This window comes from Tetranychus urticae, chromosome 3 (assembly GCF_039701765.1).
Source record: "Tetranychus urticae isolate SD_2017Ah chromosome 3, NJAU_TeUrti_SD_1.0, whole genome shotgun sequence".
Classification (NCBI taxonomy): Eukaryota; Metazoa; Arthropoda; class Arachnida; order Trombidiformes; family Tetranychidae; genus Tetranychus; species Tetranychus urticae.
In genome coordinates this window covers 2834740-2846152 of record NC_142960.1, presented here as the reverse complement: position 1 = coordinate 2846152, position 11413 = coordinate 2834740, and the positions used below count along the sequence as shown (strand labels likewise).

General features: G+C 33.5%; 3 protein-coding genes across 3 annotated transcripts; 2 read left to right on the top strand and 1 right to left on the bottom strand.

Annotated features, from left to right (window-relative positions):
* Positions 1-47: 47 nt before the first annotated feature.
* On the bottom strand, positions 48-1880 carry LOC107365794 (cytochrome P450 2J4-like). Its single transcript, XM_015933366.3, has one exon. It carries the CDS (start codon positions 1805-1807, stop codon positions 299-301), a length of 1509 nt encoding a protein of 502 aa, XP_015788852.2. The 5' UTR covers positions 1808-1880; the 3' UTR covers positions 48-298.
* Positions 1881-3523: 1643 nt separating this feature from the next.
* Positions 3524-5607, top strand: LOC149093167 (uncharacterized). The gene is made up of 8 exons (XM_089268820.1): positions 3524-3687; positions 3752-3831; positions 3889-4048; positions 4224-4360; positions 4421-4514; positions 4586-4770; positions 4912-5043; positions 5335-5607. Exons 1-8 carry the CDS (start codon positions 3636-3638, stop codon positions 5515-5517), a joined length of 1023 nt encoding a protein of 340 aa, XP_089124946.1. The 5' UTR covers positions 3524-3635; the 3' UTR covers positions 5518-5607.
* A 1912-nt stretch (positions 5608-7519) lies between these two features.
* On the top strand, positions 7520-10941 carry LOC107365732 (uncharacterized). Its single transcript, XM_015933288.3, has 9 exons — positions 7520-7576; positions 8091-8201; positions 8353-8424; positions 8496-8649; positions 8912-9103; positions 9179-9299; positions 9392-9606; positions 9682-10215; positions 10293-10941. Exons 1-9 carry the CDS (start codon positions 7535-7537, stop codon positions 10769-10771), a joined length of 1920 nt encoding a protein of 639 aa, XP_015788774.3. The 5' UTR covers positions 7520-7534; the 3' UTR covers positions 10772-10941.
* Positions 10942-11413: the final 472 nt, after the last annotated feature.

Genomic DNA, 11413 nt, shown 5'->3' with positions numbered 1-11413 from the left:
ATTCTACTGAATTACCGAAGTAATATATTTGATTAGACTTTTTCGGCTCTGTTTAGTCAAGATACACATAACTTTATTGGATAGTTGAATTGATATCATATTCAAACTGATTATGGAACAGCAAGATGTAAATGAAAAATCGATGGATTCATTATAATGCAATCTAGGATTGCTTTTTCAAAGATTGTTAGTTCTTGGCTTTTACTTAGGGTGGTCTAAAGGACTGGGTACGAAACAGCTGCAAATTTAGAAACGTTTCATTGGTTTTCAGCAACTTTTTCACAGCTGGTCAAAGTTGTCAATTTTGTGATGCAATTTTCTCGAAAGTAAGAAGAGGTAAGTGTTTTGGTCGCCTTGCGACTCCAAATACTGATTCGAAAGACAACTTTACATCTGGATCACATCGAACTCGATATTTTTGTAAAATATTCACAAGATACAAGAATAATTCGACATTGGCTAGGCCTTCACCGAGACAGATCCTTTTACCTCCACTAAAGGGAACCAAATAAGGTGGCTTAATAGCTTTACTTCCATCTTCAGACAGAAATCGTTTGGGATCAAACTTTTCTGGTTCTGGCCATAGTTTTGGATCTCGGTGAATGCTCCATAAATTGAAGATTACAACAGTATCTTGAGGAATATTGTATTCACCAATCTTTGTGTCTCTTGCGGCTCGACGAAGTAAATTTACAGCAATAACGGACCCAATTCGTTGTGCTTCGTAGAGAAAGGCCATTGTGAAAGGCATTCGATTCCTATCAACATACAGGGGTTCTCGGTCGAATCCAATAACATCGGATATTTCAGCTCTTATCTTGTCTTGGTACTCAGGCTTATAAATCAAATACATCATGGCCCATGATAGTGTACTGGTAACAGTCTCAGATCCAGCAGCGAAAAATTCAGTCACATTTCGTAGTAAAACTTTATTATTGAATACTTCATCATTTTCATCTTTATTTTGACGATTTTTTTGTTCCACCAAATAGCCATCGATGTAATCCTCAATTTCATTCATATCTGTTTTAACTTGGTGTCTATCAATCTCTTTTTGTATCAAATCTTCTGCAGCATTCATACATTTATCAATTATGTCCATTCCAGACAATTTAAAGATAGCAAATATCCTGGCTAACCAGGGGAAAAACGCAGTCAAACCGGCAAACTGGACAGCTTGATTAACTCTTTCCATATTATCGTCCAGTTCAACTTTAAATGCATCCGAATAATCAAAACGATGGCCAAAAAGTAAAAGTGATATGTTGTTTGATACGCTGGGCAATATTTTCGCGATAAAATCCACTTTGCTCTTTCCAATTGTTTGTAAAAACTGTTGAATCTCTGTACTTACAGCATCTTCCATTTTACTTGTACCAAAGCCAACATTGCGAAGTACTTGTAAGGATAAACGTCTATGAGCACGCCAAGGTTCCCCAGACATTTCAATGAAAGATGGCTCGTTGATCAGCCCTTCGAAGAAAGTCTCATAAGGTCGAGCAAGTAGAGACTCATCAGCAAACGCTAACTTAAGATGATCCCAATCACAAATTACGACAACATCATGCAGTCCCAGCTTTAAACTATAAACTGGTCCATACTTTTTGGATAAAGAATCAAACGCAAGGTAACTTTCGTCTTTCAGGAATGGATAATAACCAACGATTGGAAGTCCCCATGGTCCAGGTGGTAATAAGAATAATCTCTTGACTGTTGTCACAAGAAAATTAAACACAAATAAAAATATGAGTCCACTTGCTATGCTGTATAAGGGTTGAGAAAAGACAAAATAATCGGTTAAAAACATTTCGATTGAGAGAAATATAATAAAGACAAATAAGATCACGAACTAATTATGATTATTGAAATTATTGAAAACAACATACCAGTTTAATCTTGAAACACTTATCCCGTTATTAATAATAATCCATTGAGAGAACACACAGCTCCCACAGTGCAATTAATTTAACACTGATTTGAAGATATTATAAATCAAAGATATATGAGACTTTGAAGGAGAACTACTCAAGACACTCAATAAGAGAGACTTACAGAAAGTGAGACTTCAGCAGCTATTTTATTGAGACTGATAACAAACGGGGTTTTTTCCCACTCTTTATCCCTTTTTGTAGTCATAACTTACGAACTGTTAATGCTAAAGACGTAAGATTTGAACCATGGGCTTACGCAGGTTGAAGAAGAATAAGTTAGAACTCTTAAGTCATTCAAGGCCCATCCGTTATTTTACCTTTAAATCACTTTCTGAGAGCGCACATTTTTTAGATTGATTTATGCTTGTCAAATATCGATAACTTATGTTGAACGACATTTATGCCACGCGTCAAGAATTCGCGACAATTTTTCGAATCAAGCAATTCAAACATGTCAGCGAAAGGCATCCTCAAAAGTCCTCTATTGGATAAAGATCAAGAGAGCAATCTGGACGCTTCATAACAGAAAAATTGCTCTCTTGTACTACGCTAAAATTGCACAAAAACTATGCATTGGTGCGTTATCCTACATCAAAATAGCTTCTGGGGTTTTAACAATACTTTTGATCACAGAATGATATTCACCCTGAAACGACATCCAAAAAGATGCTGACAATGATAAAATATAATAATATCTAATCTTGTCATTCAATGGTTTTGAGAAAAACTAACAAATGACGTTCAAATTACCTCTGGAGACAAAAGGTCTAATTACCAAAAAAATGACCTCCGATGGCTTCGATTTTCATCTCAGTTCTTTAAAATGCTTTCATTTGTCTACGTATCAAAATATGAAGTCTGAGGAAAACCGGTCTTGAGATTTCCGTAATAAATTAAAGTTGAAAGTGAAATTAATTTAGTGGTAGTGCAAGTTGAAATCTTCGCTTTAACAATTAAGATCAAGAGAGCGAGCTGGGCAATTCATAACAATAATATCGTTTGCTTTCCACTATTAGGCTTGTTCATTAAACTGGTGAACAAAACTAATGAACTAATGAATTAACAAAAACTGTAAATTGCTGCGTTACCTTACATCAAAGCAGCTTCTCGGGTTTGAGCAATACTTTTGGTCACAGAGTTTAATTTCTGTTTTGTGTTTGCAATACATCAAATCCAAATCATAACTTCTGAAGTTTCAAGAATAAATCATTGCACTAATTCTAGCCCGTAATAGTCCAAACGTGGTCAAAAATGTGACCTATGCATGGTCTATACACAAGAAAGAGACGAAAACCTTTGCTCATGGTGACTGTTACCCTGAATTTCAACGACATCCAAAAAGATTCTAATAACGATAAAATAGTATCTAATCTGTTTTTTAGAGGTTTTATCAATTTTTCATTTCATTTGACCAAGTAATGCGGTACAAAATTCAATTACCTGATGCTGCGTTTAAGTACACAAATCATGAACCGAAACGAAACTATTTTGATAAGTCTAATATCTTTGACTTTCACTGAGTTATTTATTGTTTATTTATGTGAGGCGTCTCTACTTTGCGCGAACTTTGCATACGATATTATGGTATAAAAGACTATTTTATAAATATTTAATTAATTTGCAAATGTTCAGCAACAGTAATTGGAAACAAATTGTTAAAATTAACTCTGTTTGTATTTAATTCTGTATTTCCTCTATATTAAAATGTTACTCAAACTTTTAATTGTTTTGACATTGCTTTCAACAGTATCAACAAGTAAGAATTGAAATTAAAACTCAATCGTCTTGACTAATATATTGATATATGCATTTATTAACAGTCAGTCTCAACAGTTTGGTGGACTTACCATTAAATGTGCCTGAAGGAAGCTCATTGATTAATGCTACTTTAACTGATGTTGTAAGTTGAACAATTCACTTATTGTCGATCAATCTAACTTTTCATTTCTCCTCTCAGAATGGATTTAAAAAGTATTTTATTCAAGAGTTAATATCAGCTACTGATCCAGACATTAAAGGTAAAATTTCAATCTCAAGTGATAAGGATTCCTACTCAATACATTACAAAGCTGATTATCATGATTATGTGGACAGCAAGGAACGGTTGGTTATTCATGGTAAGAAGCTTCAGTTTTTTAAATTTTACTGGAATATAAAAAATATAAACAGATTTATTTGATAAGATTGGTTTCTGAAATAATTTATACCAATGAAATGAACACCTTTTTTCTCGAGTCTACTGTTCCAATTGAGTCAATTTTTAATTATGCTTGTTCATTTCACTATCCAAAGGTACAAATTGTTTACTGTTCACTCACAAGAATAGTTGGGATAAAACTTTACCTGGAATCGACAATTCTTTACTCAACCTGATTCTCTTGATGGGACCTTCGATATTATACCGACTCGATCATTCATCGTTTGTTTGGGTAAATATTTTTATTGATTCTTTTTATTCAAATATATTAATCAATTCTATTGTTTAACAGAAATCAGTTGCAGATAAAAACATCAGAGGACTCATGATGAAAGGCGCATCAGCAGAAATGAATAAAAATTTGAAAATTACTTTCTATTACAAAAGTAAGTCTCAACAATTGGATTAATTTAGTTCATTTTGATTTAAAATTTTTAAATTCTTATTGTAAACACAGGTCATTATGATTACCAATTCGGAATAGAAAATCCAAGTAGAATTGAATTTAGTGGTCATGTTGAAGCTTCGATTGCAAATGCAGGCAAAGAGAATCTCATTATGGATATCTATTCTATTCAAGACGTGCTAGGTACTTACTTTGACAACGGTATTTCTGCAGATCAGATTAAAAATGAGGTTCAAGTAAGTATTAGTTCAATAATATTATTATAAGAATAATTGTGGACAAATATTCAGAAATGAAATATTCATCGTTTTTTGAATGCACTTTTCTAAATAAAAACCTAAATTCATATTAAAACTCACTGTTTATCCCTTGACCAGTCGCCACCTGGAATCGGATGTCCACATTACTTATCTGGAAATAAACCCTCACCAGAGTTGAGAGTTTATCACATACACTACACCATGGATGAACGAATCAAAGGGTCAACTACGTCTCGAACACTTAGTGAGGTTAGTTTACCTAGTCAACTAAAGCTTGGTACAAAAGCATCTTAACAATAAAAAATTATGAATTACGACGATTTCACTGTTTTTATCATGGTTTTGAGTACAGACACAAATTTTTAACTCACTTAGAAACGTTGATACAGCATTGAAACAAGTCTGAGTTAATCTTCAGTGACTAAACGAATCGAGTCTTTCATTGCGAAACTAAAATTTGTAAATGTTCGATACTCAATACTTTTGCACTAAGCTTTCTTTTCATATGTCATTTGTCATTCAATCCACTTTCATTGTTAGGTTTATGCTGCAAAATATCACGATTTTTTGAGGATAAAATCATCAATGGTTGGTTCAGAGAGTGAAGTTATTTACGACTATCGACTTGGAGTTTCTTTTCTTGTTGAAACAGATGGATCTGTTGCTGTGGCATCCATAGACTCGAATGCACCTGGAACTAATGTGGACGGTAAAGGACAATAGCCGAATCGGCCCATAATTCAGATTTTTTTGAACCATATATCAATCGAAAGCTTATGACGAGTAGAGTATACCTCCCTAAAAATCAGGTCGAAAATCGAATCCCCTGGGGAGTTATTCATCAACTCCCTTGGGACCCCATGAGGACCATATCAGACCCAATTTTTTAGATAGAACTTTTTATGCTGAATTCAATAATGCTAAGTAGGATGCTCTAAACTTGCGATATTTTGAGAAAACACACTTTGAAACTTTTTTTCCATAGGAAAGTACATACAAAGCCGTGGCGTTTCTTTCTGACCATCTGAGGATCAAATCAAACCTAGTACATATTATTCACCACCCTCGGAACTATCATGAAACCCATAAAAATATTCCTTAACCTGCGATATTTTATTTGCCATTCACATTTGTATTTTTGTCTATGGGAAAATACATTCAAAGCCGTGGCGTTTCTTTCTGACCATCTGAGGATCAAATCAAACCTAGTACATATTGTTCACCACCCTCAAAACTATCTTGAAACCCACAAAAAATATTCCTAAACCTGCGATATTTTATTTGCCATTCACATTTGTATTTTTGTCTATGGGAAAATACATTCAAAGCCGTGGCGTTTCTTTCTGACCATCTGAGGATCAAATCAAACCTAGTACATATTGTTCACCACCCTCAAAACTATCTTGAAACCCACAAAAAATATTCCTAAACCTGCGATATTTTATTTGCCATTCACATTTGTATTTTTGTCTATGGGAAAATACATTCAAAGCCGTGGCGTTTCTTTCTGACCATCTGAGGATCAAATCAAACCTAGTACATATTGTTCACCACCCTCAAAACTATCTTGAAACCCACAAAAAATATTCCTAAACCTGCGATATTTTATTTGCTATTCACATTTATATTTTTAATCATAAAAATTGTAATTTAAGCATATGTTACATCTTTTTAGGTTTCAAAACCGATCTGCATGACGAAAATAAATGAATAAAATAATCGATAGATATATAATCGATAGCATCACTAATTTTTTTAGCATCTTTTGGTCCATGGTTATAGTAACCAGACAGCTGATATGGAAAAATAATATATGTGAATACAAATGTGAATGGCAAATAAAATATCGCAGGTTTAGGAATATTTTTTGTGGGTTTCAAGATAGTTTTGAGGGTGGTGAACAATATGTACTAGGTTTGATTTGATCCTCAGATGGTCAGAAAGAAACGCCACGGCTTTGAATGTATTTTCCCATAGACAAAAATACAAATGTGAATGGCAAATAAAATATCGCAGGTTAAGGAATATTTTTTATGGGTTTCATGATAGTTCCGAGGATGGTGAATAATATGTACTAGGTTTGATTTGATTCTCAGAGGGTCAGAAAGAAACGCCACGGCTTTGAATGTATTTTCCCATAGACAAAAATACAAATGTGAATGGCAAATAAAATATCGCAGGTTTAGGAATATTTTTTGTGGGTTTCAAGATAGTTCCGAGGGTGGTGAACAATATGTACTAGGTTTGATTTGATCCTCAGATGGTCAGAAAGAAACGCCACGGCTTTGAATGTATTTTCCCATAGACAAAAATACAAATGTGAATGGCAAATAAAATATCGCAGGTTTAGGAATATTTTTTGTGGGTTTCAAGATAGTTCCGAGGGTGGTGAATAATATGTACTAGGTTTGATTTGATCCTCAGATGGTCAGAAAGAAACGCCACGGCTTTGTATGTACTTTCTTATGGAAAAAAAGTTTCAAAGTGTGTTTTCTCAAAATATCGCAGGTTTAGAGCATCCTACTTAGCATTATTGAATTCATAAAAAAAGTTCTATCTGGCATAAAAAGTTCTATCTAAATGAATAACTCCCCAGGGGATTCGATTTTCGACCTGATTTTTAGGGAGGTATACTCTACTCGTCATAAGCTTTCGATTGATATATGGTTCAAAAAAATCTGAATTATGGGCCGAAAATCCAACATTTTGGCTATCCTCCTTTACTTTGCATAATCTTTTGATGTGTGATGGTAGGTTCAAATATCTTGGGAGGCTCATCTTGGTAAGTTAATGACTTTTTATATGGAAAATATAATAAGTATGATTGAAACATTCTGATTGAAATTCTATGATCATATCAACTCTCTTTCTTCGAGTATTCTCTTCTTGATAAACTCTCCGAGGCAAGACTGTATTTGGTCTTAATCGCCAATGAATCGCCAAAGATGAAAGATACCTCAATATGTTCATCAGATAGTGAAAACTGGAAATAACTGAAATCCATCGATTTCTAATTCGATTTTAGGTATAATTCTTCATTACGTTCATTAATTAAAATTCAGTGTCTTCTCAAAACTCAGAAGTAAGTTTATTCAGCTAATTGTTGATGTAATACTACAACGATGCCCATTGTTAACCAGTATGAAGTGAATACATCAATATTCAATAATCTTTTAGATGCATTCTGAGTAGCTTATTAAAGTCAACCAAATCTACTGTAAAATAACTGTAAACTGTGCAACTTATTGAAATATGGTTAAACAATTCTGAATTTTTTTTTGATTGAATCTCTTTAGGAACATCGATCTGGACTGCCCGTTGAAGCATGGGAATCAGTTCAATTCAATTTTAACATCAATGGAAAGAAGGTGGATAAAGCTGTCATTACTCAATATTTTGCTCAATCGGTAAGTAACTTGCATTGAAACACATATTCGATAACAATTAAAAAATGAGATTTGTCCAGCAATTCCCCACAAAAGTCAGTTGTATGCTTTTTTAATGATAAGTTCATTACTTATGAAATATTTGAATTTCGATCTAAATGGTGGTTTTAAGCAACACGATGACATATTTTATGATTATACTCTTGTCAGTACCAAGATCTCCATCTATGATTATGATATATCGGTAAGTGTCCATTTCAATTCTCGTTATTCTCAAAATATTAACATTAGTATTTATACCTTGTCTTTTGCTAGAGAAAAGTTTATATTTGGAAGGATGAAATCACCAGAGATTACATGAACTTTCAAGAGGTTCGATCCATCGAGAGTATTCGTTCGTTAACTGAAAAAGTTAATTTCGCGTCTACCGATGAAAAAGTGATACTTAACTTCATATTAGAGTGCAATGGTATGTATTGATAAACAATTGTAAAGTTATTATGAACTTTTGGTCATGGAAATTTGGTTAAGGACTACACTGTTAGATTGTAATTTAGGAAAATTTGTGAGCTTTTCGTCGAACTCCAACGTGGCTAGTCGAAATGTTGTCTTTGAATGTTATTAATGGTCGTTTAAAACCGACTAGTAATATTTTACAATTTGATAACTTTTTAGTCATAACTAATGCAAATGCTATAATAGCTTATTTATTAATAATTTATAATTTTTAGCTTCAGATCCTGCATACACTGATTGCATCAAACACACAGAGGATCGTGTTTACTGGTTGAAAGGAGACTTCCTTTATTTTGTCCTTTTAGTTCAACCAGTCAGCATACTGCGAATTTCTGATATTCAATATCGCTTCACGGATACAAAAATCGAAATGGAAGTAACATTTCTTGATCTACCGCATTTAGAATGTAAGTTGATTAAAACGTTTTGATCTCACTTGAATACCATTGAGTTCATTTATTTAACTTTCTTTCCTTTTCCAGACATTTTCAACTCTAAATCCATGTCTGTCAGTCAAGAGACATTGGACAAGATGATAAAAATTAAGGCTAACAATGAAGACGAATGCCTAGAAAAACTATCACGATATCAAGGGACAATAAAGTATGGATTATTTCGCGACTGCATGAACATTTCGACTCAGTTTAATTTTTAACTAATTGTTAACTGTTAATTTTTTTCCTCTTCACAATTAGGGTTGCCATTTATAGATCTTTAGATCTTGCCTGTGGATACCTGAGGAATCCTGATGATCTCAAGGAAGATACTAAACAAGGACAATCATGCAGTGTCTATCTCTTTCCACTGAACAATTTGCGTCGAGTTAAAGAAGAGTTAACACTTGACCAGATTCATGATGCATACTTGCAAGATGTTGGTAGGAATTACCCTTCGTTTAACGTAGACTTGCGTAAGTAGTACTCATATTAGTAGTCATTTTGTTACTTTACTTAACTAATAATTATTCTTACTCTTTCCTCAAAAGCCATACAATACAAGATTGTTGATGTGATCGACAAAACTAAAAGGGAAACTGGCTTGAAGGACGATATTACTTCTCAAATTAGACACAATGCAAAGTTGAAGCTTGATGATCAATTCACTTTGGCTGTGCCAGATGCAAAAACTTTTGCTGATTGTTACCGAAACTGTCATGATTCAGATCAAGTTTCATGCATTACTTTTTCATTCTGCAACAACGATGGTAAAATTGACTGTAGAGTAAGAAGTTTACAGGCTTCTGACGTTGCTAGTCGGGATCAGTCGATTGAAACTGACCTAAAATGCGGAATTTATTCTATGAGTGTTCTTGACAATTATTCAAGAAAGTCTAATAGAAAATTCAAAACTCAGTTGTCAACTGAAATTGAAAAAGATTATGCTCATTCTTGTGCAGAGGCCTGTCATGCCTCATCAGAATGTGTATCTTTTCAATATTGTGATGGTTCTTGTACTTTTGGTAATTTATTGTATACCGATGAAGCTACTGAATATGATGAAGAATGCATGATTTATACTCGTAAGTATTGTTACAAGTAATCAAAGTAACAAGCCTTACATCTATCTTATCCTTTCCTTTCTCTGCAATCCATTTAGCCAAAGTATCTGAAAGATATCAAAAAACAGGCAACAAAATAGTAACATCAGAGATGATGATTGTCAGAACCAAATTAACCTTAGATCAATGTGCTTCATTATGTTATGCGTTATCTGATGGCGATGAGTTGGGATGTAAATCATTTAATTACTGTCCTAAAAGTAGATCAGAAAGTTCTTGTTCATTGACTCATTTCTCAGTTAAAAGTCCTGACACTAAAACCACTGATGGAGGCGATTGTTCAAATTACGAGTTAAAAGTGGATTCAGATGGAAAGAAAGGAAAAGAATGGAGTTCAACAGCTCAAGGGACCAGTGGGCCAGGTGCTTTTGGAATAATAATCTTGTTCCTGTTTGTCGGTGCTTCATTGGGATTCATAGCTCCATTTGCTTACGCAAAGATTAAGAAGATACATGATGCTGCAAAGGCCGATGATGATTTCACTTGGAAAAGACAACAAGATGAGCAGCAGCTTTAAAACGTTCATTGAATTTTTTTTAAATGCAATAGGATTAGTTAACTAATTGTTTACTTTCAAACTTTTCTTAACCTTTATGACATTAGCAATCATGTCGTATTAAATGCTGATGTTAAAGCTTTTATATAAAATCCATGGTTTTAATAAATCATAAATTATAGAACTAAATAGTCCAAAATTATATGCGATCTGAATAAGCAAAAGCTTACTTGAGCTCTTATCGTAAACAGTTATCATTCTGATAAACCTTTTAAAACGCTAAACGTGACGGAATCTTTTGGATTTGGCAAGAATAGAGCTGCCAATACTGACAATTGTGAGTTGAATGCTCAACCAGTTTTTTATTTGATTTTTGTCGATGTTTGCTTTGGTAAACTATCAGCACTATCACAGAAACTTGCAAGGCATTGAAAATATTATATTTTGTCATTACCTTACTTGAAACAATGTTTGCACAAGATTTACTTATGTTGCTATCAATAGCACTTTGAATGGAGCTTTTAAATTGTATAACAATTTGATTTAATGCAATAATGTGTTTTGTTCAAAGTTGATCTTGATGATCCCACTGGTATATTGGCTTGATAGATCATCCTTGATCTTTCTATCATGAAAACCATGTTGCATGGAATTTTATTGGGT

Coding starts and splice junctions, on each gene's coding strand:
- LOC149093167 (XM_089268820.1), top strand. CDS start 3,636: ATGTTACTCAAACTTTTAATTGTTTTGACATTGCTTTCAACAGTATCA. Junction 4,361..4,420: donor ATCATTCATCGTTTGTTTGG/GTAAATATTTTT, acceptor ATTGTTTAACAG/AAATCAGTTGCAGATAAAAA. Junction 4,515..4,585: donor AATTACTTTCTATTACAAAA/GTAAGTCTCAAC, acceptor TTGTAAACACAG/GTCATTATGATTACCAATTC.
- LOC107365794 (XM_015933366.3), bottom strand. CDS start 1,807: ATGTTTTTAACCGATTATTTTGTCTTTTCTCAACCCTTATACAGCATA.
- LOC107365732 (XM_015933288.3), top strand. CDS start 7,535: ATGTGTGATGGTAGGTTCAAATATCTTGGGAGGCTCATCTTG. Junction 8,650..8,911: donor CTTCATATTAGAGTGCAATG/GTATGTATTGAT, acceptor TATAATTTTTAG/CTTCAGATCCTGCATACACT. Junction 9,300..9,391: donor CGATATCAAGGGACAATAAA/GTATGGATTATT, acceptor CTTCACAATTAG/GGTTGCCATTTATAGATCTT.